Consider the following 25,841-nt stretch of genomic DNA (forward strand, 5'->3'; position numbering starts at 1 on the left):
ATCACCTTTCATTAGTAGAAATTATTAATCAAAGTCTCGTTGACTATATGTTTTCTTTAGAAAAATGCCCCCAAGCCCTCAGTTTTACGGTTATGTAATTGCTACCAGCCATTTATTCAGCCACGGAAGTACTGGAGATTACAGAGGCTTTTTTTTTTTTTTTTTTTTTTTTGCCACGGCGGTTGAGAGCAGGTTTTTCCGATGCTTTTTCCACCAGCCAGTATTCTTACCAGCTGCTTTCACAAAATTTCAACTACAATCAAAAGACTTCCTGCCATGTAATTTATGTCAGATCGATATTATTACGTACATGTAATTCTCATCTTCCATAAATGCTGTTTTCACCATAAAAGGAGGAGGTTTCCTGAGAAAGCCAGTAAATTTTTTATGAATTCTTGGTACTATTCTTTTATGTTGCATTAAGCACAGTCACACCGGTGTTGATTTGTGCTGTTATGGTATCCCCAGACCCTCACTGTTCTGCTTCTGCGTGGACATGTCCGAATTTTGTGATGTCAGAGCAAAACAGTGTCTTAGCTCAGACCCAAATCTGATGAGACTTCTGAAAAAAAGAGCATTTCTCTGGCCAGTTTTCCGGCTTGGTCCAATCCAGAAAGTATTCTGAGAGGATGCCTGATCCATAATTATCAGTGAGAACCTTTAAGAATCTGATTATTTTTTTTTTCTCCCTAATTTTTGTTGTCTGACCTTGTTGTAGAGCATCCTTAATGACCATTGGCTGTGGAGCGGTAATGATGCCGGGGCAGGCTCTGTATCTTCCTTCATGGGAAAGTCTGAGTAGCATCTATCAGCATCTACCACTGGGAGGAGGTATCACGGCTTGGATTCTGGTGTGTGGCTAAGTTCCTTCTTCTGGCCTGAAACTCGGGCACTGCCAAACTACTGTGGTAAGTGCATCTCCTTGAATTTTTGCTAAGATCCGGGGATGACTTAGTCATGCAGCTCCAACAACCAGAAAAAAACCATCAAAATGTCAGCTTCATCAAACTGCTAGTGCCTCTAGCCTGCACTGTGGGAGATACTCAGGCCATCTGTTTAAGCTGCCATCTGAAGTATAGTAGCCTATGATTGCCTATTTATTTAGACCGAGGCAGGGTTTTTTTGAGGGGAGTCTTATATTTCCTCCAAACCGATCTGCCTTGGTGCGTGGGTGATGGTTTTGGATCTTGCTGTCAGAGAATCAATCCCTGATTGAAAAAAATGAGCCACTGGATAGAGAGGAGTAGAAAAAGTAGGAGAGAAAATGTCATAGTATGATGCCATAAACTGCATCCCATCGGATTACTGAGTTTTCCTTCAAACAAATTATCTTAGAAAAATCAGTTAGTGGTACCAGAGTTGTGTCCTGCTTTATTAAATTTGTTTGAAGGAACAGATACAAATAGCAAAATAAATAAAAAAGTCAGTTTTATGAAACAAAAAGGAGTTTTATTAAGATATTTTATTATGTGTCTCTGTAAGGAATAGACCAACAACCATATAAAAGCTTACAAAGATAGTTAACCTTCAACACTATAAATGTGTTAACGTGACAGAAGTTCACAATTTTGCAGCTTTATTTACTTTTACAGAGTGAAGGGAGAAAGTTCTCAACTGTGACATGCCAATGACGATCTTTGACAGGAGACATTTACAATTGCTTTAAATCCTTTACCTTTTTATTTTTTTTTTTTTAAGCAAGTCAATAACCCTGACTTGCAGAGTTAGGAGTGAAAAATACATTAGCACCATCATATTAGTCTTTTACACTTCCCCAATTTTAGTGGTCTTGACCAGCAATGACAGGAAAGTAGAAAAGCACCTTTGATATAACAGAATACAATCCAACAATAAAATTACGGTGACTACTGACATCAAGGTATTATTAAACTCTTAAAATACACTGTACTTTTTCACAGCTAATCAGTACAGAAACAGACAATTTTGTACCAAATGATTCCAAATGAATTGACCAATGGGTCCAATGTGTTTTGATTGATTTGTTTGATTGTTTTTTTGGTTTGACTCATCAGACACATCCCAGTTTCTGTCCATGTTGAGGTAGTTGAAACAGGGAGGTCTTTCTAGCTTTATGGACTGCATCTTAGAAAGAAGGGTAAACTTTGGTATTGGGAGCAATCAGTGCTTTGTTAATTGGCTAACATTCAAATAATAGAACACAGTGTTGTTTTATTAAGTGTTGAAGTTGTATTATAGCACCACGGAGACATGTTTTGAAGACGGAATTTGGTAAAAAAAAAAAAAAGAGAAAAAAAAGCGTTTTTACTGTACTTTGTGTAATAGCGAAAAAAATAACCCTTGATATCAAATTGACTTTCCCCCCAGAAATTTTGTTAATAAATAACTGGGATACTGATGGTCACCTGTACTAGCTGACAAGGCTAAAACAAAGGAGCACAGTCGGAGTGTGAATCTGTTTGCTGGAGCTTCAGAAAGAGCAGGATCTTTGATTTATAAGAAGCAGACTGGGCCAATGTCCACGCCAAATTCCTGATCGGGACGACCAATATCTAAGGGTGCAATATCAACCACAGGCAACCTCATTGTCTTGCGCGTTCTGTATTCGAAAACTGTTTTACCCCATTCACCAGTGTGTTTCTGTGAAGTTAAAGAAAAGAAAAAAGAAAAACCGTGTTAGAGAACTCAGTGTCAGGCTATGTTAAAGTTATCTTACAGTTTACCGTGTTTCGCAACTTTCTCTGTTCATGTATGTCCCCCTCTCAACACTGGGTCCTTTCCTTATTCAGGCCATGCAAAGTACTCTCTTCCTTTATTATGGGTCTAGTCCTCCAGAGGGAATTATTTATTAAAATACTATACTCAAGTCTTTTTTACTTACAGTACAGCCATCTTCCAGAACAGCATACGTAAATTTGCTGTTTCCTTCAGCCTTAATCTCACTGTCCATAGAGCTCATCAGTTTCAGAGCCTTTTTAACATTTCCGCTGGCTTGATCCATGTAGGCAATGCTGTTCTTGCAGTGGTAGGTGATATTCTGGGAGGCACGGCTTGAGAGGATGCGGAGGAAGGCCAGCTGAACTTCTGAGACATCCTCCGGAAGCTCAGGATCACCATAGCTGAACTGCAGAGCACAACACGTAAGCAACGGTTTTTGTTTAATCCATATAGGGACAGTCCATATTGTTATTATCTCACACACTAAATGTTAAGCTTAGTTTGATTTCAGGATTATTAGTACATCAGTACAATATGCATACTACCTTTTGGGCTGTCAAGTGTGGTAATTTCTTACCTGGAAGCCTCCATTCATAGATTCTCCAAACCAAACGTGTTTCTTTCCACTGCTTTCGCTGGTCCACCAGTTCTTCCTTGGCACAGTGCTGGGGTTAGCACTGAGGCATGTCTCACCAGTTTCCATATTACAGTATACTTTAATAGCATCCATCTTGCAGCCTTGGTTAGGATCAATCCAGTACTCTCCTGGAGGTTAAAAAAAAAAAAAAGGTATTAAGGGGCTTAATATATTTGGAGAAGAATCTGGCTGCATGATGGCGAAGCTTCTTTCTATGCCAGATTTCTGAGCGACATAAGGAAGCATATTAATTTTGACAGAAGAGAAGCCACAGAAAATAAGATGGTATATCTGATATATATATATAGGTATTAGTATATATTGATGTATATGTATCTGGTATATATATACTGAGTTCACGCGAAGACTATAATATGACTGACATTTGAAATAAATATAGAACTTATACTTGCCCTGTGGCTTTTTTTCCATAAAATTGTTTAAACAAATGTTCACTTATAAGCATATAAGGACTGGAGTTGAAGCCAGTGTATATACTGAACAAATACACAGTAAATGAAACTTTTAAATTATTACATTTATCATCTTTATCATGACATTTGTTAAAAAAACCCAAAACTGACAATTCAAATTTTTGTAGCATCTCTGCATTTAAGTACTCAAAGACAATAGCATTCATGAAAAAAAAAACCCCAAACAGATCTGGTACAACTGGTGAGAATAAGAACCTAACATACCACTCTTGAGCTCAGGATGGCAGAATTTCAGATCTCTGCAGTTACGAGCTGGATTCTTCCGTGACCCATCAGGACTAATGATATTCTCAATCTGGGTGTTAATTGATTTCATTGACGATATGATGTCACCCAGATTGATATCATTTTCTTTTGGCTCATCTCGATATTCATACCCATAGCCCACTGGACCTTTTTCACCGCCCATGATAGCCGCAGCACCACCACAACATGGACCAGGAGGACCAGAAGGACCAGGAGGACCAGGCTGGCCTGGTGGACCCTAAAAAAAATAATGAACATAGTGCTAAGTAGAGATCACAGCTTAAAGCTAAAAACTATTGAAAACGAGAATTCTGACATCACATAAACATTTATTTTACTTATTCATTAAGTAATGGCACTTGCTATACATAAGCATCTGTTAGACTTTCCGGCCTTTATGTTTCTAAAGTAGGAATTTTCTTTTCCTAATTTCTTCAAGCTGTGACTGTCCTTCTGTCTGGGTTTTGAGAAGGAGAAGGAACCCTTTCCACCAAAATCCAGAGAATAACCATTTCTTGGCTTTAGGAGAAGTGACTATGCCAGTGACCTATGCAGTGCTGGCCTCTCTAGAGGAGTCGAAGAAACCCGCTTCATAGCTTCCGAGACACAAAGGGAGTCTGTGGTCTGAAGTGAAGAGGACATCCTGCCTTCTCATTGTACGCAGAGATGTCAACGACTATCTGAGACTTACACAACACCCAGTGCATCAATAGTTCCACTGAACTACAAATGACCTGTATTTCTTTGGATTTGGCCTTGATACCCCCTACCACAAACTCTGTCTGCGAAGTGCAGAATTTTCTGAGGGAGATATTTAAATGGGAGAGCACCCTATCTTTCATGAATAGTTCCTGTTTGTTTGAGTGTGCACAATTTACTTACTGCAGGGCCACTTTCACCTCTGTTACCACGAGGGCCAGGAGGACCAATTGGACCAGGATAGCCACTTGTACCATCTTTTCCGGGCGGCCCAGCTGGCCCTGGGGGACCCTAGAACAATGTTCAACACAATAATATGGTCAAAATAGTTTACCAGACAATCTCAAATTCAAAAATACTCTGTGAGTTTTCAAACATTTCTGTCTGAATTATCAGATGTCTTTCTTCAGCTGTTGCCTGTTAAGACGGCCAATTTTAATTTTGGTTTTTTTTGTTTTTAAAGAAACAGTCTGAATCTTCCTTCCAGTTAAGCAAAGTAAGCAGTTTTTCTTACCCTTGCACCTGAAGCTCCTGGACCTCCAATTGCACCTTGTGGACCCAGGGGACCCTATGAGGAAAAGATAAGCAAGTCATACACCTCCCAGTAATGTTTTGTATCTAGCTGGGTGTACCTTAAATAGACATTGAAACATCTTTATGATTATAAGAGACATATCCTTATAAGAAGCCTACGTCACGTATGAGAAAGAGTTTGTGATTCTTTAACCAGAAAAAATTATCAAATATTCTTCATGTGAAAAAAAATCAGCGATGCAATATCATCCAAAATGCAAGAAAGCCAACTAACATGAGATCAAATCTTGTATTCATAAGGCTCAAAATGCTGGATATTACTATAAAATCATACTAACAGTAAATTTCACTCATTAACATGAGTGAAAACACTCATGTTTTCAAATGCATTAAAAAATTTGCTTTATGTATGGACCACAAAGAACTAAGCCATGTGTTTAAAAATGATTAATCATCTCGCTGTCATAGTGCAAATGAGAATTTATCAGACTTTTTTTTTTTTACTCGTGTTATAACTGAGACAACAGGTTATATTGTGTTGTCAAATAGGCTGGTATTGGTGGCATTTATACTGGTGGCATTTTTATTGGTGGCATTTATATTTAACACTTCCATCTTTTTGCCGTTCTTGTTAGATTAATTAGGTGAGTTTTGGTTCCTTGATTCTCACTTGTATCATGAGTGCTATTAATAGTTCTTTTCAGTATAAATCCCTCTTAAAATTTTTACTTGTCATAAATACCTAGGGCACACCCGTCTATTATCCTTTTAGCCATTAAGAACTGTTCAAAATGGTAATGCATGTTTACAGTTCAGTAGGTTACAAAGTTTACAATTTCTTGCCCATTTTTCCCTAATATTAATTACTGCAAAAGATGCGTGACAGAAGAGAGGGATTTGGACTCCGAGTAGCTTTTTCATGCACTTAGATGTCTCTCTTGCATAGATTTCTAATATACAAATATTTCAAGCCCTATTTTTATCTTTTACAATTTAATCAGGAATAGCCTATCTAAATGAAAGCGTTCAGGCAAAGGCAGACATAGCTGAAAGAGATTTTAGCAAACCCAGCTTTAGCTCCTAGCAGCTTCTTCCAGTTCTTCATTAACACTTATTTCAGGTTGATTCAGGGAATCTGGACTTTTGAACATATTTGAGAATCAAATTACACAGGTTCTTTATACTTTCTTTCTTTTCTCAGTAAATTAAGGTTAGGCTAACTAGCTTCCTAGGACTCAAACCAAAGGAACTAAGAACAGCTGTAATTCCTGATCCAATGCAAAATACTCACGGGAGGACCAGGGAGACCGGGAGTACCAGGGAATCCTCTGTGACCCTTTATGCCGTTGCTACCTCTTTCACCAGGTTCACCCTTATCACCACGAGGACCTTGAGGACCCTTGAAGAGTAGATTTGCAATAAAAGGAATACATAAAGAAATAAGAAAAATGTCCAAATAACAGGAAATGTATGATATCACAAATACTTTAAATATGACTTACAGCAGGACCTCGAGCACCAGCAGGGCCAGCAGAGCCAGGAGGGCCAGGTGGACCCTGTGACACAATAAGAATAAGATGGCATGGATCACTAGGAGTTGACTAGACTGTCTTTTTATTTTCAGATAAGCAGTATGTTCAAAGCCAGCAGCTGCTCGGAAACAAGAGGAAGCTCCACACACACTATATAATCAGTAAGAATTTTGGTCAGTTCTTTTTTCCACCAATGTTAGTCTTACTCAGCTCCTTGTAGGCACTGATACATACCACATGCACTTGACCCCTTCTTCATTTTGTGAGGCGCTCAGTGCTCAAGCTGTGCTGTTGTCAGCACTTCTCAGAAATAACTTGAAGACTCCCAAAGTTACTCCCTTAGCTTAAATAAATAACATCCCTTGTGCTGCATGAGCACCAGATGGGATGGAAATTAAGATAGGGCCTGGTGGGATGATGTGCTTTTTGGCATCCTAAGGAGTACGTGGATTTTGAGCTCAATTTGTACAGTTATCAGGAACATAAACTGTGATGTCTTTCCTCTTGATATTCTTATAAAGGAGGTCCTCAATGCCAAGAAACTATGACAGTAACAAATGTATGACTCTTCCAAACTTCCACTTTATTACAGCGTGAAATGCACTTTGCATAGGAAAGGTATGTAAATAAGCAGTAAGCTATTTATTTTGGTCTTACCTGAAATCCTCTTTCACCAGCTTTTCCAGGTGCACCACTGGTACCTGCAGGTCCAGGGTGACCAGGAGGTCCCGGAGGGCCAGGAGAGCCACTTTCACCACGGTCACCCTGCAGATAGTCACAGTTGACATGATAAGAAATTTGATGTTTTACAGAACTACAACTTAAAGTGTATATTCAGTGGAGCCTAAGAGATTCAAGGAACAAGGTAGCACAGAACTAGCTACGTATATTGTCATCTCTACGTAACATTTATTTGGCAATCTAAAGATATTGGTGATTCCTTACTTTGCCTCCTGGGGATCCATCACGTCCAGGTAAGCCATCTGAGCCAGGGTTACCCTGGAAAAAAAAGAGTGGTACAGTTTGTTCATCAGCTGGATGATGAATAGACAGCTTGTTTTCCAGTAAGCTTAAATAATGCTCATCAAAGAGAATGTTTTCAAGAAGGAAGAGTTCCTGGAGGTGGAGGGGTCCGTAGAAGATCTCTCACACCTGCATTGTTTTGTGGGCTTACAGGCAGCACAGTCTCCAGTTCCAAGTAGGCAGAGACGTGGTCCACAGGTAGTAAAAGTTATGCTAGAGACAGCAGGCTACACCACCTTACATGAGGATGTAATCTGCCTGGGCCCCTGTGCATCAGGCACTTGAGGTAGGCTTTGTGAACCTTAAAACATCGTTAGTCCCTGTGTCTCCTGTTTGTAACTCCCAAGCTAGCAGGAAGGGCTAACACATCCACTCACATCTCTGCCAGGCTCTCCAGGTAAGCCTCTTTGTCCAATAGGACCTTGTGGACCAGGAGCACCACGTTCTCCTGGGATGCCATTGGTGCCTGGTTTACCATCTTCACCCTGAACAAAAAGGGAAAGGATTTCGTTGCAGATAATGTATTTATGAAATACCATTGTGTCATATATCTTTAATTAAATATGCAGGAGTTATGAAGGAGACCTAATAAAGTGAATGGTCAGTGTGACTTTGGTGACTGTGACTACTCAAAATAAGAAAGACAAAATCTTGCCCACAGTGGTTTCCTTTCATTGCTAGTACTATTCATGCAAGGCCATTGAACTCAAGGAACATTCCTTATTATTTTGTCAACTAAGAAATGATAAACAGGTATGTCTTGTCTTCTCTGCCCCAAACCAAAAGCCAGTTAACAAAAAAATGCCAGTCTATCACAATACTAGCGATAAAATACAAATCAAGCCTCACACCGCCTTTTCTGGAGGGAGGTGAAAGTATTTTCCTGTTTGAGTCATAATATTTAAGCAAGAAACATATTGAGAATTAAGCAAGGATAAACATCTTGCAGTAGATGACCCTATGACTCAGTTCTGTCTCAAGGAGAGTTTGTAGCCCATTGCCCTCCTTAAGTGGGTGAAGCTGGTTATGTACTTCTTGGTAACAGAGATTAAAGACAGCCTCACATTCCACAGCTGCTTGTTACCAGATGTTTTCAAGCCTGATCTTACAGATGCAAACAAATATAACTGTAAATTCTGTACTCTCTAGCCTAAAAATACAACACAATCATTACTTTTTGTAACACAAAGGTATTTTTAGCAGCTGCATTACAGTTCTTGCATTAGTTTTGAGGCTATTGCTGCAGTGAATGCACGCTCACCTTGGCGCCCGCCATACCAGGTGGACCGCTCGGGCCACGCAGACCCGGCAAACCCGTGTTACCCCGGCCACCAACGATGCCTTGAGGACCTGGTTCTCCTGGTGCCCCCTGTTTAGGAAAAGGACAGAGTGGTCAATACTGAGGATCTTCAACGTTCAATAGGTTGCTTCTTACTCTTGACAAACATATTCCCTGCCAATTAATATAATGGACCACGTCTGGACATGTACTTACCCTTTCTCCTCGTGTGCCTGGTGATCCTTTTTCGCCTGGTGGGCCAGGCTCACCTCTCGTTCCAGCAGGTCCTGGACTGCCAGGAGAACCAGCACTACCAGGGGGTCCGGGAGGCCCATCTTTGCCTGCAGGGCCTGCATTACCAGGGGGACCTGGACTACCCTAAAAAGAATTTTAAAGAGAAAAGTGTGAGTTGTGTTATCTGAAACAGTAGCATACGCTTGCTGGTGTTGATCTTTCCTCATGAAAACCAACCAGAATTGATTCATTGCCTGAAGGTGGATTTAGGGTCCAACCTCTATGAACCCAAATCTGATCTGGTTTTATAAAGAGAATCCTTTCATCTACGGCTTTCAAACCTGATTTTTTTTTTCTCCCTACTGTCTGGACATACGGTTTGCATAATACAAGACCTGCACAGTTTGGATGCCCAGTGTTCCAACACAGGACATACATTCCTAACCCAGGGCTCTGCCACAGAAATTTGAAATAGTTGCAGACCCCACTGATTTCTTGAATCACCTGTGCCAGATACCTTTCAGGTGGTTTCTTGGACACGTGCAGAATGAAACATCTTTCATTAAAACTCTTAACTTAGCCAATCAATGGAAAGAATGATGTTAACTTTAGTGGTACCTTAAATAAAATCCTACTTTTTGTTTTTATTCAGCAATATTCTAATTTTTATTTGTCTGTAACTATAAGCAGAAAATAATAATCTTTTTATTCAAATATAAAAGTTCTATTACTTTATATCTCAGTTACAATACAGCAAAGGATTACTTGCAATTTTGATTTTAAAATGGGTAAATCCATTGTATTCTTTGAATTTTTTCTTAATTTTTAAAGAATCAAAAATCAGAATCTAATTTTTACTATGCAAGTCAAAAGTAGGTGCATGTTGAACATGCAAGGATTTTATGAAACAGCTTTTCTTCACATAGATATTGCATGAAATAATGAAATTAGCTAATGCATCAGCATACATTTTTATAATAGGACACTGCAGATTGGTAAATTAAACTTCAGATGTAGGCCATATCATATGAGAGAAAATTTCCTACAAGAATCTTTCCAAACTCCTCTGTCCCAAGATAATTAATGCTTATGCCATTTCATTCGACAGACAACTAAAAAAAAATTCTCAACAGTGATCTACAAAATTTTTTGAAAACGCATACCAATTCAAGATCCTGAATTGAATATTTTTTACATCATAAAAGAGTAAGACAGACAACAGGAGATATATGTGTTATATTCATGTCAAGGTACATACAGCTTGATATAGTTTAATATATTAATATATGTCCAAATATATCCACAAGGTAAGAATAAAAGAAAAGGGGGATAAGACAACTTACATTGTTACCAGGGGGACCAGGTAGACCACGAGCACCAGGGAAACCAGCAGCACCCTATAAAAGATCAATACTTTTAGTTGTCATTTTCTGAAGATTGGAAAAACATAAACAAATTGATTTTTATATAACAGCTGGCTTTGAATTATACTTTGCTGTTTTGCTTAAAACTTGAATTAAACGTCCTGGAACTGAAGTACTAGTTAACGAATTTATTTATTTATTAAGGGAAGGTCCCATACTTTCCTCAGAGGTGAGCTAATGGGCTCTGAGAAACTTGGCAAAGACAGCATGTAAATCTAATAACTGTTGAGATAAGCCTTTTTATAGCTTTGGGTCATTGTGCCAAAAGCTATTTTGGCACCTTATTTATATTAAAATCAATGTAATCCAGATCACTAAACACTTCAATTGCTCCTTTAATTACTCCTTCTGGAACACTTCAATTATTCTTGAACTGCAACTATTAAAGTCACTGAAGGTCTGCTTTTTTATTTACATCATGTTTGTTTTAATAAGAGTTATTTATTGTTGACTAAGTCAAGGAGATACTCACAGGGCCTCCAGGAGATCCACGTTCTCCTTTTACTCCTTGGGGACCAGGTGGACCCTACATGGAAGGAAACAGATAAAGCAAATTATTTGATAAATAGATAAAAAATATAGGAAGTGTCATTAAGTTTCAGGCAGTTCAAATGCTTGCACTTGGGCCCAGCCACCTTGAGAACTGAAGAAACCTCTCTTTGCAGCAATAAAGAACAGCAAAAAACTTACTGGTGCACCAGGACCACCTTGTGGACCTGCAGCTCCAGGAGGTCCAGCCTCTCCTCTTAGACCAGGCAGGCCTCTCTCTCCTTTCCCACCAGGTTCCCCATTTTGGCCCTGTAAAAAAATTATATTGTTATATTACAACTCAAAAAATACAGATGATGTCACTGTGATGAAAAACCCTACCCAGATACTTTTCTGAAGGGAATTTCAATACTAAATCAAATATGAATGCAGTTGAATTCTGTTGGTCTACCAGTACAGGAAGGGAAGGGTAAAGAAATGTTGCTTTATGTGTGACTTGAATAGAAAGAGTAGCAAATGAATCAAATGTATGTAGCAGGTATTTATGTCAAAGGGGTTACAGCAAGCCTTTCTGAGATGTGGATGGACTTAGAGGAACTAAAAACTGATAATCACATTCAATTGCTTTTAAGTATTTATACTTACTGGAGCTCCAGGGAAACCAGCAGGTCCAGGAAGACCTTGTTCTCCTCGTTCACCCTGTAGAAAACAACATGTCAGCAACTGAAGGTGATAGGCTTCACTTTCACAAATTAGAGAACACTCCCATGACCACCACTGAAGTTTCTTTGTCTTATCAGCCTTTGGAGGAAAAACAACCAAACCCAAAACAACAGCTGCTCCTGAGCTCTAAAAACAACTGTTCAGGAATTGGCTGATAATTATCTAAAGTGTGAAAAACTATTCTCAGTTACACCTCTATAAACCCCGAGTACAATCCATGGTGTTCCCCAGATCCAACCAAGATCCAAAATGCTGTTTTATCAATCTGAAAATATAAATATAATAGTATTTTTAAAAGTTTGCTTAACTGTAAGACAAGCTGGAAATAACTATTGTTCACACTCTTGCCCTGACCTGTCACTGCAGCCCTCCAAACCCTTTACATTGTTAAAAGCACTGATTTTCTGAAGAGCCTAGGACCTGAAAATCCCAAGAGTCAGCAGGACCAAATAAGCTTAGTTTATTTTGAACTCAAGTCACACATGCTTCTGGTCAGGTAGGTGCAACAATGATGTCTATACTAGGCTAGAGGAGCCATGGTAAAGTTATACTGGAAGAAAAACCACTTACAGGACCACCACGGGAACCCATAGGACCTGGGGCACCTGCTGGACCAGTCTCTCCCTGTAAGGAACAAGAATGATTACTAGGTGTTTTTCTTCTTCCCATGAATCAGCCACCAGTGTGAGTGTTTACAGCATCAAACATCATTACGGAGAATGCTTTACCTTGTCTCCAGGTGGGCCGGCAGGACCAGGAGGACCAATGGGACCCACATTACCCTAAAAAATTAGAAAACCATATATTTTGTATTAAAATATGACTGATAATTCCTCTATTTTGATCAATAGCATTTGTTTTTCAGTGTAAAAAGGTTGCTAAAGGTATTTAAATGGCAGTAAGTCTACAATGACAGCATGTTGTTGCACACTACATTTTGGAGTGACAGTCTGAGATCACACCATTTTGCAATGTAAGAGATCTCCTATAGCTTTATCCTCTTTTTTTTGTACTATCTAAACCTAATCCAGAGTCACCTGAATTTAACAGGTGTCTACCATTCTCTTCCAATGGTAGACAATATAAGTTATCCGTTGCAGTAACTTTTCCTATAGATAATTGGTCCATATTCTTCAGTATATGTTCAACTTCTCTTGACTAGCTTCCTGACTTTTTTCTTTCTTGAGAATTTAATGCACACCTGATGGTTTGAAATACATGTTTTATATTTCCTCCAACTCATACAAACTGCATTTTTTTGAGGCTCATTATTTTGATACATATATATGCTTGCACGTATTCATTAGATACATGTATATATTTCAAGCGTCTAATTTATGTTCTCCTGGTTTCAGCTGATATAGAGTTAATTTTCTTTCTACTAGCTGCTGTGTTTTGGATTTAGTATGAGAATAAAGCAGATAACACATGTTGGTTTAGTTGTTGCTAAGTAATGTTTACATTAGTCACTGACTTTTTCAGTTTCACATAGAAGCTGAGGGGGTGCACAGACAGGACAAGCTGTCGAAAGGAATATTCCGTTCCATAAACATCACAGTGTATAAATGGGCGTTGCTTTGAGGGGGCAGGAATCCACAACCACTGCTTGGGATGGGCTGGGCAACTGATCTTCAGGTGTTGAGAGCGACATGTGTTCTTTTACTTTATTTTGCATATTCTTTTACCATCAATATTATTATTGTTATTTTCTGCTTCCACTACTGTTCTATTAAACTGTCTTTATCTCAACCCATGAGGTTTTTTTTCTTTCCCCTCCTGCCTACCTTACTGGTGTGGCAGGAGTAAGCAAGCAGCTGCGTGGTTCTAGTTGCTGGCTGGGGTTAAACCATGACGCGTATATGCTATATAGATGTATAAATATATCATATATAGTAACCTGTAGAAGTATTCTGTATGAGAATACTTACTATCATGATGGGTTTTTGTGCTTCGCTATAGCCAACATTTTCCTCATCAGTTAACTAGGTTTAGGAAGCTAGTAACATTTTCTCTACTTTTGTATTGGTGCTTTCCCTCCAAAGCACTGTCCCAATTAACTGTAATCTTCTTCTTGCAAAAAAATTCTTTCTTGTAAAAAAGCAGCTGCAATCACAAAAACTAGTATTAAGTCTAATTTAGTTTATAAAACCAGATTTACACTGCCACAATGAACTACGATGGGATTACTACTTTACTAAATACTGTCTCCTAGACAGTCTTTATTCACTGTAAGTTTAGTCATATTCTAAGTCTAGACTATGTGAAGTTAATTAATGAATGGTTAGATGTTTAAAGACTACTCACTCTCTCTCCTCTTGCACCAGGAATGCCATCAGCACCTTTGCCACCAGGTTCTCCCTAGCAAGCATAAGATGTAAAAAGCATAAGCAAAAAGCAAGCATAAAATGAGCATGGGCAGGGAGGGGGGAAGAAGAGACGAATTAAAACATTACTGGGGAGAGGATCTCAATACTAAGGGTACCTCAATAACCAGATTTCCTTATTGTGATCACACAAATCTAAAATTGGGGGTGACATTCTGTCCAGTATTCAGCATCAGATACTGACAACTTTGATGGAAAGAACCCCAAATTAATTCAAAATGGAGTCTGTGCCAAACTGTTTGCCCATGGTATGAACTATTGTCATTGTTTATTAGCTTCATTAGAACTGTTTCGATGTACCCCTCCCCCATGAGATCTAACACAGCAAAATATCTAGCATATATTGAACCAGGTGAAAAAAATCCTTTATTTTTTAACATAGAGGATCCATATCATGCTGCTAAATCAACAACGCTGCTACACAGTCAGTACGTCTGAAATCAGGCCAAAAGTGAAGATGTGAACAAAGCCAGTGCCTTGTGGGAAGATAACACTGAGTTAGCATAAAATTGGCAGAGCGTGTGCGTGTGTCTATGGGTGTGTTACCTTATCCCCTTTTGGCCCAGGACTTCCAGAAGCTCCTCTTTCTCCAGGCATTCCCTGTAACCCAGGCAGCCCTGTGCCTCCAGGAGGACCAGGGGGTCCAGGAGGACCCTAAAGAGTAAGAAAAAATAATTAGAAAAGATTTAAAACAAACCACCATGAACCTGAATGATGCACATAATAGCAGGAAGCAAGTAAGTCTGTGGGTACCTTGGCACCTTCCGAGCCAGCAGGACCTGGCCCACCTCTTGTTCCAGGAGGTCCGGGAGGACCCTGTGCACCACGTTCACCTGGGATACCGTTTTCACCCTGTGGCAAAGAAATGTGTTATTCTTTGTTGTCAGGCTTATAGTTTGTTAATTCCTTAATATAATTATAGAACCATTGCTGTATGATTTACCTTAGGGCCTGGGAATCCGGGTCCTCCAATATCACCTTTTGGCCCCTGTTTATGACAAAATAAATGCAAGTTATCCATGCACTTCACTTAGTAAATTATATTCTGATTGGTGCCCTGTTTCTCTCGCCTATTATCCCTTAAAGTAGACTTCTCTGCTGATAGCTAGCTGAATGTGGAAATGTAACCTAGAAAGAGCTCTTCATATATATTTTTGTTGTTTGGTTTCTTGGGTTTTTTTTGGTTGGTGGTTTTTTTTTGTTTTGTTTTGTTGTTGTTGTTTTTTTCTAAAAAAAAAAAAAAAAAAAAAAGAACTTCTACTTACCGGTTCTCCAGGCTTTCCATTTTCTCCAGCTGGTCCTGGTCCACCAGGCAATCCCTATATGAAGGAAGAGTATTATCATCTCTGTTACATAGATAAATTATGCATTTTCCCACCTAGCAAATTTTTTTGACACAAAGATGTGTACCCAACTAATTCCGATCCTTTACAGAGTAGGAGGTGCTAATTAGTAGCTAGATGTTTTATGTGACATAATCTATGGAGCTAGCCATCTGGTTTGCAATTGTGAAATACTAAGCAACAACTTTTGTCAAGTGGTTGATCTGTCTTCAAAATATGATGACATGCACCCAAATGAAAACATTTAGATGCCTCCTGTTTTTTTCCTTTCTTTGTGTGAGTGTGTGTTTTAGTCTATTAAAAAGAATAGGAAGCCAATAAACAATAAACACACAGCACCTGGAGGCCGGGTGGACCTGATGGTCCTGGTTCTCCTCTCTCCCCAGAAGCACCCTAGAACCAAACAGAAGAAAAAAAAAAAAAAAAAAAAGAAAGAAATTGTCTAAGAACATTTCAATATATAAACATGTTCACACCATATTTTTTCTATGATCTGTTGACGACACTACACAATCCCAAAAACTAATGTAGTGTTCTTGTATTTGCTCTTTTCATTCCAACCATTAGATGTAATTCAGCAGACACATTTATACTTGATACTAGTCTGAAATGTTAGCTCTGATAAATGTTAATGGGAGCAATACTGTGCTTCAATTTGAAAAGCTGGTAGATCCCCAAAAGCTCTAAATTGACTTTTCATTTCAATTTATACCAGGTATACCTGACTCAGCTTTCTCCTAACAAAGTTTTAATTTATTAAAATAGCGGAAAAGAAGACCTCTTTTATTTGTCTTCATAAATGGAGACTTCTTTATTTCGTTTAAAAAAATTTCCTTCCCCTAAGCTCAGTCTCTGTAGAAGACAGACCACCTTGGCCATAACTGATAGTTGACTGTTATGGGACTGCCACACTTACAGTTGGTCCAGGAGGACCTGGGAGGCCAACATCACCATTCTTTCCAGCAGGACCCTATACAAAGACAAAATAAGGCTGTGGTTAAGAGGTGATATAATTTTTATAACAGTCACAAAATTATTATTAATGCATATGATGTCATTAATAAATTATCATATAATTAAACAAAATGTTAATGAAACTTACAGGTGTTCCAGGTGGTCCACCAGGGCCTCTTTCTCCGTTCTTACCTGGTGCACCCTTACAAAAGGGAAAGATCATGTTTAGAATTTAGAATACCTGTTCTGGTCAGCAGACAATAACTTCAAGCTGCAGCACCAGATAGCCCCACTACGGAGCAACTTAACAGTTGATTGATCAAGCGTAAGCACAGGAGAAGTGAAGAAATCCCACTCACCTCATTGCCCTTAGGACCAGGGAAACCCATTACCCCTGGCTGACCACGGGGGCCTGGGGGGCCAGGTGGACCAGAGCGGCCAGATTCACCCTGATTACCCTGGGATAAGCAAAAACAAAACCCCAAGATGTGGCATCTGTTAGGTGAAAGGAATGAATATCAATGACTCATTAAATAGTGAGTGAGGGTGAGATCAGGCTAGAGACCCTGTCATTCAAAACTTATTATGTGTTTTGTATTTCAACTAAGTTTCTATATACTCTGCATTTTAAATAGTATTAAATGACAAGATTTACAGAATGTTATTACAGTGAGACAGCAAATAAAGTGCTCTGGTAATTAAAACAAACAAAAAGAGAGACAATCAATCTGACTGTGATAACAACCTGTCATGTTTATACTGTGGGATGAGGGTGAGGTCAGTAGGAGGATTAGTATAAAATATTTGCACAATGTACATACTGGAGGTCCAGGTTTCCCATCACTGCCAGGGCTTCCTGGAATTCCGGGCAAACCCTGCAATTGAAGAAAAATAGGTGTTATTCTTCAGTTTAAAATGTGTAGTATTGAGTTACACTACATTAATATGAACATATAAATATACATTTTAAACTCCTTGCTTGATTTTAACCTCTTTATTAAAGACTAGAACTCCTCCCATCTCCCCCCATTCCCATTAAGGGCAAAAATTGGTGAAAGCTAACAAATTCTTCTGTTAGGAGTTTATCGGTTTCTCTGAGAATCGTATATAGTCAAGACATCGGACATTAATCAATGTCCACAAAGATTGTATTCTTTCAGTATTTGGGATGAAAACTAATTTCAGGTGGTAAAAATCAAGGAATGAAACAATTTTGATTATGCACCTCCACTTAAAAGCAACACAATTTATATCATATTTTAGTTAACTTGTTTTATATTTTTAATTATTATTTTTATTATATTTTAAATCATTCATTTTCATTCCCAGTAAAATCTTGTTTAGCTCTCAGAAGGCTGCAGTCAGGCTGACTTTTGAATTTGTTGTCAGCAGTTCCTAATTCTTAGTATAGCTCACAGAATATTGTTACATTCTGTACATATTATGCAATAGGTTATCTCTGAAGATCTTATTAGGTACTAAGAAAATCTGACCAAGAGGTTATTTGCTTTAATTGCAAATAAGCAGTAAATATAAGTTAAATACTTAAGTAAATATTTAAATATTTAAGAATATTTATTATTTATTTATATTATTTAAATTTTAAATGTAAGCCTGTTTAAATAATAATTTAAATATAAATATATTTAAATGCAGTAACCCAAATACTTATTAAATATAAGCAATGTAATGCATTTTAAAATAAATTATCAGATTTGCTAATATGTAGACAATGCAGAAAATCATCCAATGCTAATTCCCATTAAAGCCACATCTCATGATAGTGCATGGCATACCCTGAGAACTGGGGAGCATGTTCAGCTTCATATAAGCTTCCTCATTCACTTGTAACATGTTCTTTGAATGGCTATCTATTGCACTATACTCTACTTAAAGGAATCAATAGAAAATTTTTCCAATTGGACTCCTCTATTGTATCAGATCAGATGAGGTATCTTTAATAGAGTTTATCTCATTTTCTTGGAGATGTTCTGTCTTACTCTCATTCCAGGAAGACCTGGGCCTCCATCTTGTCCACGCTCTCCTGCCGGTCCACTGGGGCCAGGAGGACCTGGGCTACCACGTTCACCTGCAGGACCCTAAAAAAAGAGATGTTGAAATTCACAGCAAGGAAATCAGCACCAGATTGAATCTGAAATCATCCGTTAAAATTCACATGGATTCTCCAGAAGTTTGACATTTTTTTTAGAGGAAGACTTTTACCTTTTCACCTGGAAGTCCATTGCTACCGGGTAAGCCACGGAAACCAGGGGAGCCCTGCCAAATACAAGAACAAAATATGGATCATAGGCAATATGACTTAGGTAGTGGCAACATTTTTTTTTATCTAAACTATTTACAATTAGACATATTATTATGAAAATTAATGAAAGAAATAGACAAAAATGACATTTCATGGTAGCAAGGAAGTCTACAGAATTATTTTCTCTTTGGATATAACCCTCCTGTTGAAATCATAGCCCCTCCTTTATTTTTAAGCGGCCCTGCACAAGTTACTTAATTCATGAGTTTTCTCAATTCATATAAAAAAAAACCCAACACATTCTATTTTGAACAATTATTTTCTTCTAATTCAATACTAAAAAGAGCCTTATTGTATTGTTTTATTATTTATCTCTACTACTATCTTCATTGGCTACAAGAAATTTGAATGATAAAATTTATATATTTAATATGATTAATTTGTTCTCTGTGTAACTTTGGTTCCCTTATAGCTTCTGCAAATACTGCAATCACTTATTAAATTGGGAATTATAAAAAGATCAGCACAGTTTCCATTGCTTCAGATGGGAACAGAAATCAAAAATTTGAAAGATTGTTGCTATTTGTTTTGTTGAAGAAATCAATTCAGAAATTCTTTTGTGAGAATGCTCTTTGGAAAGTTATCAAATCTACAAGCCAAAACACCTGTTGGTAATAAAGACACTATAACATAGAAGACATCCTGACAATATCATTGTTATTGACATTATTGACATTTAAGATCTATTGATGATAAAGATGTTGACATAAAGACATATCCTGAATGTAGAAGAATTTGCATTAATTTCACTTTTCAGAGCTGAAATTTTGTGATTGTTCTTTTTTGTTAAACGAGAAGTAATTTTGAAATTTAGGTTTTGGGGGTTATTACTTGTATTTTTTTTCACCTACGTAGTTCTCACAGTTTATGGTTGCTTTTCAGCACAAATCTTTCAATACAACTTCTAAGATCACTGCTTTTTCAATATAAAAAAAAGAAATACATTAATTTATTTCAGACTGAGATAGATTCAAACACTGCAATTCAGATGAGGAACTGGATAAGAATTATCCCCAGTATCGTAACCCAGTTTCACATCTGGAATTTGCTGAGAACAGATATGGAGCCAAATTTCTCCTCCAAGTATTTTGTACACCACATTTTGCTGTCTGTATATAAACTCAGAATGTACCTCATGTGCATGGTCATCTACAGCAGCTTACCCTTTCTCCAGGTGTACCAGGTACGCCATTCTGACCGGGTTCACCATTTGCACCTCTTTTGCCTTCCTCACCAGGAGGTCCAGGAGCACCTGGGGTGCCGTTTTCACCCTGGCAACAACAACAAAAAAGCCCACCGGTGAAGTTAGATGTCTCAAAAAAAACAACAACAAACCAACCAGGTTTTCTATGGGGAATGATTCAGGGTTCAGACTTCCTGGGAAGAAGTCTTTGCATGCATGATAAAATCACTTACACGCTCGCCTTTTGGGCCTGGATCTCCTTTTGCACCGTTTTTACCAGGTTCTCCCTAAATAGGAGAAAATGCCATTAAAATTATGGACTTCAACAGGGTATTATTCTGGAGTTACTAGATGTGCTAAAATACTAATGAGTAGACATGATAACATTCAAATTATTGATTAATTTTTATTATTTTACGTTCTGCAAAGGAATTAACATGCACTAGTTGAACCTGGACGTGGAATGCATGAGGCTCCTTAAAAATCCAGTAAAGGAAAGAAGTGATAAAATCTTAAAAGCCACTGAGTGAAGTTTTATATCTGTTTCTGAGCTATTTCAAACATCATTGAGACTTTTGCTTGACATCCTTGAGTATCTTCTCTAACAAAGAACTCTGTGTAGTGTAAGGCTGTCAGGAAAGAGCCTGCTGGGGAAAATGACAGTGTAAGAGTAGGTACAACTCACTAGGTGACTGTGGACTCAGCCCGTGGGAATTTAAACAGGTGAAATTAGGATTTTAAAACAACAGATTTTGTCTAACATAAACATTTTAGACTAGCTTTTTTTGTTACATATTTCAGAATTGATAGATAATTTAGGAAAGCAAACAAATATTATTATCATATTTATGTATAATGTTTATATATAGCAATATATAGATGTGTAAAAGATAAACATATATCTATAAAAATAATTGCCTACTGTTATTACAAAATCATTTATTAGACCATCTCAAGTGAATAGGACAAATTCTATGGGTTTTCTTTAATGGTATCAGAACTACTTCCACCATATTTGTTTGTACAACCACTACAATGAATATTAGTAACTCACCGGAGTGCCTTTTGCTCCAGGGCTTCCACTTGTACCTGGAGGACCAGGAAGACCACGTCCTCCTGGCAGACCAGGAGCACCAGGAATACCAGAAGGTCCCTGTAGAGAGTGAACAATAGTCGGGGATGAAGAGAGCATGGCACTGTTGGACTCTGCCCAGTCCAAACAGCAACCCTCACCAAGTGCAGCAAAAGACAGTGATGTGAAAAGTACCCACCATTTCACCCTTGTTGCCAGGGCTTCCCGCTCTTCCAGGAGGGCCCTAAAAAAATAAATATATAAATAACCGATGTTGCTAACCTAGGACTAAATCAAAGGACATCATGTAGAGCTTTGTGAGGAGCAACTGGGACACCATTTCTCAGTTTCCGTGTGGTATTTATGTACCTGAGGCCCGGGTGGCCCAGCATGACCCTGAGGACCAGGTTCTCCTCTCTCTCCAGGACTACCACTGGAACCAGCAGGACCAGGAGGACCAGCTTCACCCTACAGAAAAACAGCAAAAGGAGAAAATGAACGGACCTTAGTCTTGTCTCCAGGGCAATTAGTATTTGCTTCAAGGCTTCTTCTTATACTGTGGTGTCTGTGTGATTTGGGAAGAAGGTTACCAGCATCATCACCTGAGTGCAAGAGCCAAATCAGCACGGGGACCCCAGTGCTGAGGCACAAGGTACTCATGCACCCCAGCCAGCACATGCTTGCTGCACAGCTCCTCTTGTTGGGGAAGTTCACTTGAGCCCCTGGCATAATGCAACATAAAGCTTTTGGTCTACAACTTCCTGGTGTTTTAAGGTAGGTATTCATGAAGCTGATAAGGATATGGTTTGTCTTGTGCTGTGTATGAAAGCACATCGGTTCTAAGCTTGCAAGCAGTGTAATAGCAGCCAGAAGAAGGAGGACTCATAAAATAAAAATGTATAGTGACATAAACTGGCTAACTATAGAAAGGACCAAATCCTATATTAGTATGCATCTTTAGCTGAGTACCTTAAAACCTGGAGAGCCTGGAAATCCTGCAGTTCCAGGAGGACCTGGGGGACCCTTAAAAATGAAAGAAATACTATTAATATAAAAGGTAAAAGCCATATGGAATTAATGTTAAGTTTAAAAAAAGTCTGATTATGAGATTTTTCTCTGAATAAGGAAACACCTGGCAAAATAGCAAACATAAATCATGGTCCAGAAGATGAAGTTTGGCTAGTCCTAAAATATCACACCTACATCTTAGTTACTCTGACGTTTACATGTTCAGCTAAATTTCTGTGTTATAAATTTAAAAATATGAAAGCTAGCATTAAAGAGATTAAACTATAAAATATGTTCAAAATTTGTTCTAATTATAAAAAAGGTGTAGGAGAAAAAAAAAAGCCAATATAGCTGTTACACATACAAGTGGACATGCTCAGTTTTCTAGGGAGATAGAAAAGAAAAATTTTTACCCACCTCAGACAGCTAAATAATGTATTTGATAAGACCATTAAAAATTTGATCTGTATAGAGAACAGCAATTCTGTCTACCTGTTCTCTGAGAATAATCTGGTTTTGGATTTATGCATTTTCTCATTTACAGTGTTAAAGCTCTCCTATTTCACTGTATGCTTCAAGTATCCTAACCAACAGTTATGAAATACAGTTAAATAAAATGCTCATTCTTAAACCAGCGCACCTTCAGTCTCAGGTTTGCTGGCACCGCAGAACATCAGCTAGAAATAACTAGACTTGAGCAACACAAATACTTAAAGTCAAACATTTGTAATTCATCTTACAGGTGGTCCTGCTGCTCCTGGAGATCCATCTTTGCCATGGGCACCCTACAGAAAGAAGAGAGGTGTTGGGTACAGACCACTACCCTGGACACAGAACCCACATGCTTTAATGCCCATAACTCACAGACCATCTTTTCTGACTGTACATTCCCACTAGGTTGACCAAGACACAAGGATTCCTCAACTGTGCAATTCTAAAATAATAATTAACTAAATATTTTGTGAAGGAATATCCAACACTTCATGTGACTTGTACTGTACTGGTGAGACAGCAACATGCAAAAATGTATTCTTATTACATTTCTTAAGGAAATAACAGTTACAAACTATCACCTCTGTGGACAGTTCTTAAGGTTAAATAACTAAGATCATTATAGATATATATTTCAAAGTAAGAGTTACTTCTAATTCACACAGAAGACTAAAATTTCACACCAAAACCCTAACAAACAGTGGTATGATTGCCTGCCTGTGTTGCAGAGATGTTAGACCAGGTCTGCTGCTCAAGTTACATAGTGTTTGTAAGAACGAGTTGCTGGTTATTATAGTTTAGAGCTCTCCTTTGCTGATTGTGTTGGACACTACGAACTATGACTTCCTTCAGAGCAAAGAATGTACCCCCTAATCTCAGTAAAAGAGTAATTTTATCTTTTTCCTGCAAATTACTTCTGAGATTGCTGTTTTCCCTCTCTCTGCCTTCTGCTGCTGCCCTTTGCTTCCACTCCTCCTCCCTGTTCCCCTGGGCTGAACCCGAGCTTATGCTGAAACACTAAAGTCTCCTTCAATGTGTAATCTATTCATTTAAAAAAAGGAAATAGAGAATAGGATGGTGAGTATGTTGTGAATTGGAAGTGTAGCCTCTTTAATTGGGGACTGAAAAGTTATGATGTACGGTTTTACAGATGCTATATAGTTTTCTAATCCTCCGCATTACAACAGTTTTAGGGTAAATCTACGAAGTAGGGAATTCTAAACATATTGAAACAAAATATGTGCTGCTTCTGGATAAAAACAACAGCTGCAGTTACTTACAGGGCCACCAGGATTTCCAGGTCTTCCTCTTTCACCAGCTGGACCTCTTGGTCCCTAGAAAACATAAGAAAATGAGTCTTTTAAATGGCTTCCAAGATAATATGGCTGAGCAAAGAGAAATTGCTCTTATTTGCACATCGCAGTACTGTTCAATGCACGTGGTGGGGTAATTAAAGTTAAAAAAAGATGAGTAACTCAGTTAACTGGGAAGTGCCATTGGCACTTTTATTTAAATACTACAGGATACACATATTTACCGGTTGGCCTGGTGATCCATTTGCTCCAGGAAGACCGGTTTCACCCTGTTATGGAGAAAAAACACCAGCGATGGAATAAACTTTGCTGAGAATATATTTGGTTTGTTCAAAGGGAAGAGACGTAGAAATGAGACAGCCCAATCTGTTGTCCCTTTCTGCCTGGTGCTGAGTGTCCTCAGCATGAGTTGAGATCTGTGAAGTCTGAGAAGTCTAAACTAGTGCCAAAAAAAAAAATATATTTAAACAGAAAAAAAAAAAAACCCAATAATCAAGAAGACTCGGTCCTTTAATATTATGCAATAAAGTCACATGATCCAGGTACGCCCATTCATTTTGGAATCTCACCTTTATTACAGCTGGAAAATTGAGATATGATGTGGTTCAGGAAGTCTAACTCATTTGGAATGATTCTCATTCTTTTCAAGGAGATATTCAATGAGTTTCATTAATGTTCAATGGATTTTTATAATTGCATGATGGAGGGTATTACTCTACCTATTACAAAGATGACACTATAGTTTTTTACCTTTGGACCAGGAGGACCGCTGTCACCTCTGGCACCATCTTTTCCATCAAAACCCTGTGGGAATAGAAAACCATATCTGTGAGTAGTATTCTTCTTGCATCTGGAAAACTTGATTTCTCTTGGTAAAATATAAAGCTTCAAGACAAATTCATATAAAGGGGCATATTTTTAATAATCTGTTGGAATACTTTTTGAAAGAAAATTCTGAATCCTCCGTTTCTTCATTGAGATTAGTTAAGAGTGGATGCTCTTCTGGAAAGCATGCTTCAGCCTTATATCCAGGATGAAGCTCTATAATTAAGGTAACTAGATAAAATATAACAGTCTCTGTTACAGATGGTCAGATTGCATTGTCCAGAAATTGGCCTTCAATTCTATGATTCAGTCTCTTTAGCTTGGAATTGATGACTGAAAGACCACAACAGTGCAATAGCATAATTCAAGTAGAGTAACAGCCTCACCTATACTCTAAATATACTCAATACTTACTCGTTGACCTTTCATTCCAGGCATCCCAGGCATTCCAGGGTGTCCCTTGTGACCCTAAACACACAAATATAGAAAGATGAATAAATCCCATACTTATTGTATGAAGGGCACAAGCCAATGTTCATTGTGTGTCATGTTCACTTGACTAACTTAAAATGGGAAAGCAAAACCTTTGATAAAAAAAACATTGTTATTGGGGGCTTTTCCGTACCGGTAATCCAGGGATTCCACGGTCTCCATTTCTGCCTGGTCTTCCTGGTTCTCCCTGTTGAAAGAAAGTAAATTTTTCTGACTGCTTTGCTATTGCTTCAGTTACTGGCAAAGAACCAGTTCTAGTAGACAAGTCGGAATAAGCAGGTGAAACTTCCACCAAAAACAGTAGGGAAAATTATAGCAGGGAGATAGTTCACCATATGACTGCTTTCTGAAAACCAGTTGGCGGAACTTATAAATCAAACTTTCACAAGATTTTGGCTACATCTAATTTATTTCAAGACAACTTTTAGAAACAGATGATCA

General features: G+C 38.2%; 1 protein-coding gene across 1 annotated transcript in view; it reads right to left on the minus strand.

Moving 5' to 3' along the window:
• Positions 1 to 1,431: 1,431 nt before the first annotated feature.
• Positions 1,432 to 25,841, minus strand: part of COL3A1 (collagen type III alpha 1 chain) — a 52,453-nt gene continuing 28,043 nt past the window's right edge. The window contains exons 9-51 of the mRNA XM_074145032.1: positions 25,534 to 25,587; positions 25,323 to 25,376; positions 24,834 to 24,887; positions 24,308 to 24,352; positions 24,051 to 24,104; positions 23,019 to 23,063; positions 22,240 to 22,293; positions 21,640 to 21,738; positions 21,470 to 21,514; positions 21,253 to 21,351; positions 20,432 to 20,485; positions 20,179 to 20,286; positions 18,916 to 18,969; positions 18,693 to 18,791; positions 17,514 to 17,567; positions 17,052 to 17,150; positions 16,841 to 16,894; positions 16,655 to 16,708; positions 16,078 to 16,131; positions 15,661 to 15,714; positions 15,339 to 15,383; positions 15,149 to 15,247; positions 14,942 to 15,049; positions 14,316 to 14,369; positions 12,740 to 12,793; positions 12,582 to 12,635; positions 11,934 to 11,987; positions 11,490 to 11,597; positions 11,272 to 11,325; positions 10,719 to 10,772; positions 9,358 to 9,519; positions 9,124 to 9,231; positions 8,240 to 8,347; positions 7,785 to 7,838; positions 7,497 to 7,604; positions 6,810 to 6,863; positions 6,599 to 6,706; positions 5,288 to 5,341; positions 4,957 to 5,064; positions 4,033 to 4,312; positions 3,275 to 3,462; positions 2,861 to 3,103; positions 1,432 to 2,619 (exon numbers count right to left, since the gene is read on the minus strand). Of these exons, the coding sequence (XP_074001133.1) occupies positions 2,473 to 2,619; positions 2,861 to 3,103; positions 3,275 to 3,462; positions 4,033 to 4,312; positions 4,957 to 5,064; positions 5,288 to 5,341; positions 6,599 to 6,706; positions 6,810 to 6,863; positions 7,497 to 7,604; positions 7,785 to 7,838; positions 8,240 to 8,347; positions 9,124 to 9,231; positions 9,358 to 9,519; positions 10,719 to 10,772; positions 11,272 to 11,325; positions 11,490 to 11,597; positions 11,934 to 11,987; positions 12,582 to 12,635; positions 12,740 to 12,793; positions 14,316 to 14,369; positions 14,942 to 15,049; positions 15,149 to 15,247; positions 15,339 to 15,383; positions 15,661 to 15,714; positions 16,078 to 16,131; positions 16,655 to 16,708; positions 16,841 to 16,894; positions 17,052 to 17,150; positions 17,514 to 17,567; positions 18,693 to 18,791; positions 18,916 to 18,969; positions 20,179 to 20,286; positions 20,432 to 20,485; positions 21,253 to 21,351; positions 21,470 to 21,514; positions 21,640 to 21,738; positions 22,240 to 22,293; positions 23,019 to 23,063; positions 24,051 to 24,104; positions 24,308 to 24,352; positions 24,834 to 24,887; positions 25,323 to 25,376; positions 25,534 to 25,587 (3,693 nt within the window). The 3' untranslated portion in view covers positions 1,432 to 2,472. The remainder of the gene's footprint in view (positions 2,620 to 2,860; positions 3,104 to 3,274; positions 3,463 to 4,032; positions 4,313 to 4,956; positions 5,065 to 5,287; positions 5,342 to 6,598; positions 6,707 to 6,809; positions 6,864 to 7,496; positions 7,605 to 7,784; positions 7,839 to 8,239; positions 8,348 to 9,123; positions 9,232 to 9,357; positions 9,520 to 10,718; positions 10,773 to 11,271; positions 11,326 to 11,489; positions 11,598 to 11,933; positions 11,988 to 12,581; positions 12,636 to 12,739; positions 12,794 to 14,315; positions 14,370 to 14,941; positions 15,050 to 15,148; positions 15,248 to 15,338; positions 15,384 to 15,660; positions 15,715 to 16,077; positions 16,132 to 16,654; positions 16,709 to 16,840; positions 16,895 to 17,051; positions 17,151 to 17,513; positions 17,568 to 18,692; positions 18,792 to 18,915; positions 18,970 to 20,178; positions 20,287 to 20,431; positions 20,486 to 21,252; positions 21,352 to 21,469; positions 21,515 to 21,639; positions 21,739 to 22,239; positions 22,294 to 23,018; positions 23,064 to 24,050; positions 24,105 to 24,307; positions 24,353 to 24,833; positions 24,888 to 25,322; positions 25,377 to 25,533; positions 25,588 to 25,841) is intronic.

The sequence above is a fragment of the Numenius arquata genome, chromosome 3, assembly GCF_964106895.1.
Source record: "Numenius arquata chromosome 3, bNumArq3.hap1.1, whole genome shotgun sequence".
Taxonomy (NCBI): Eukaryota; Metazoa; Chordata; class Aves; order Charadriiformes; family Scolopacidae; genus Numenius; species Numenius arquata.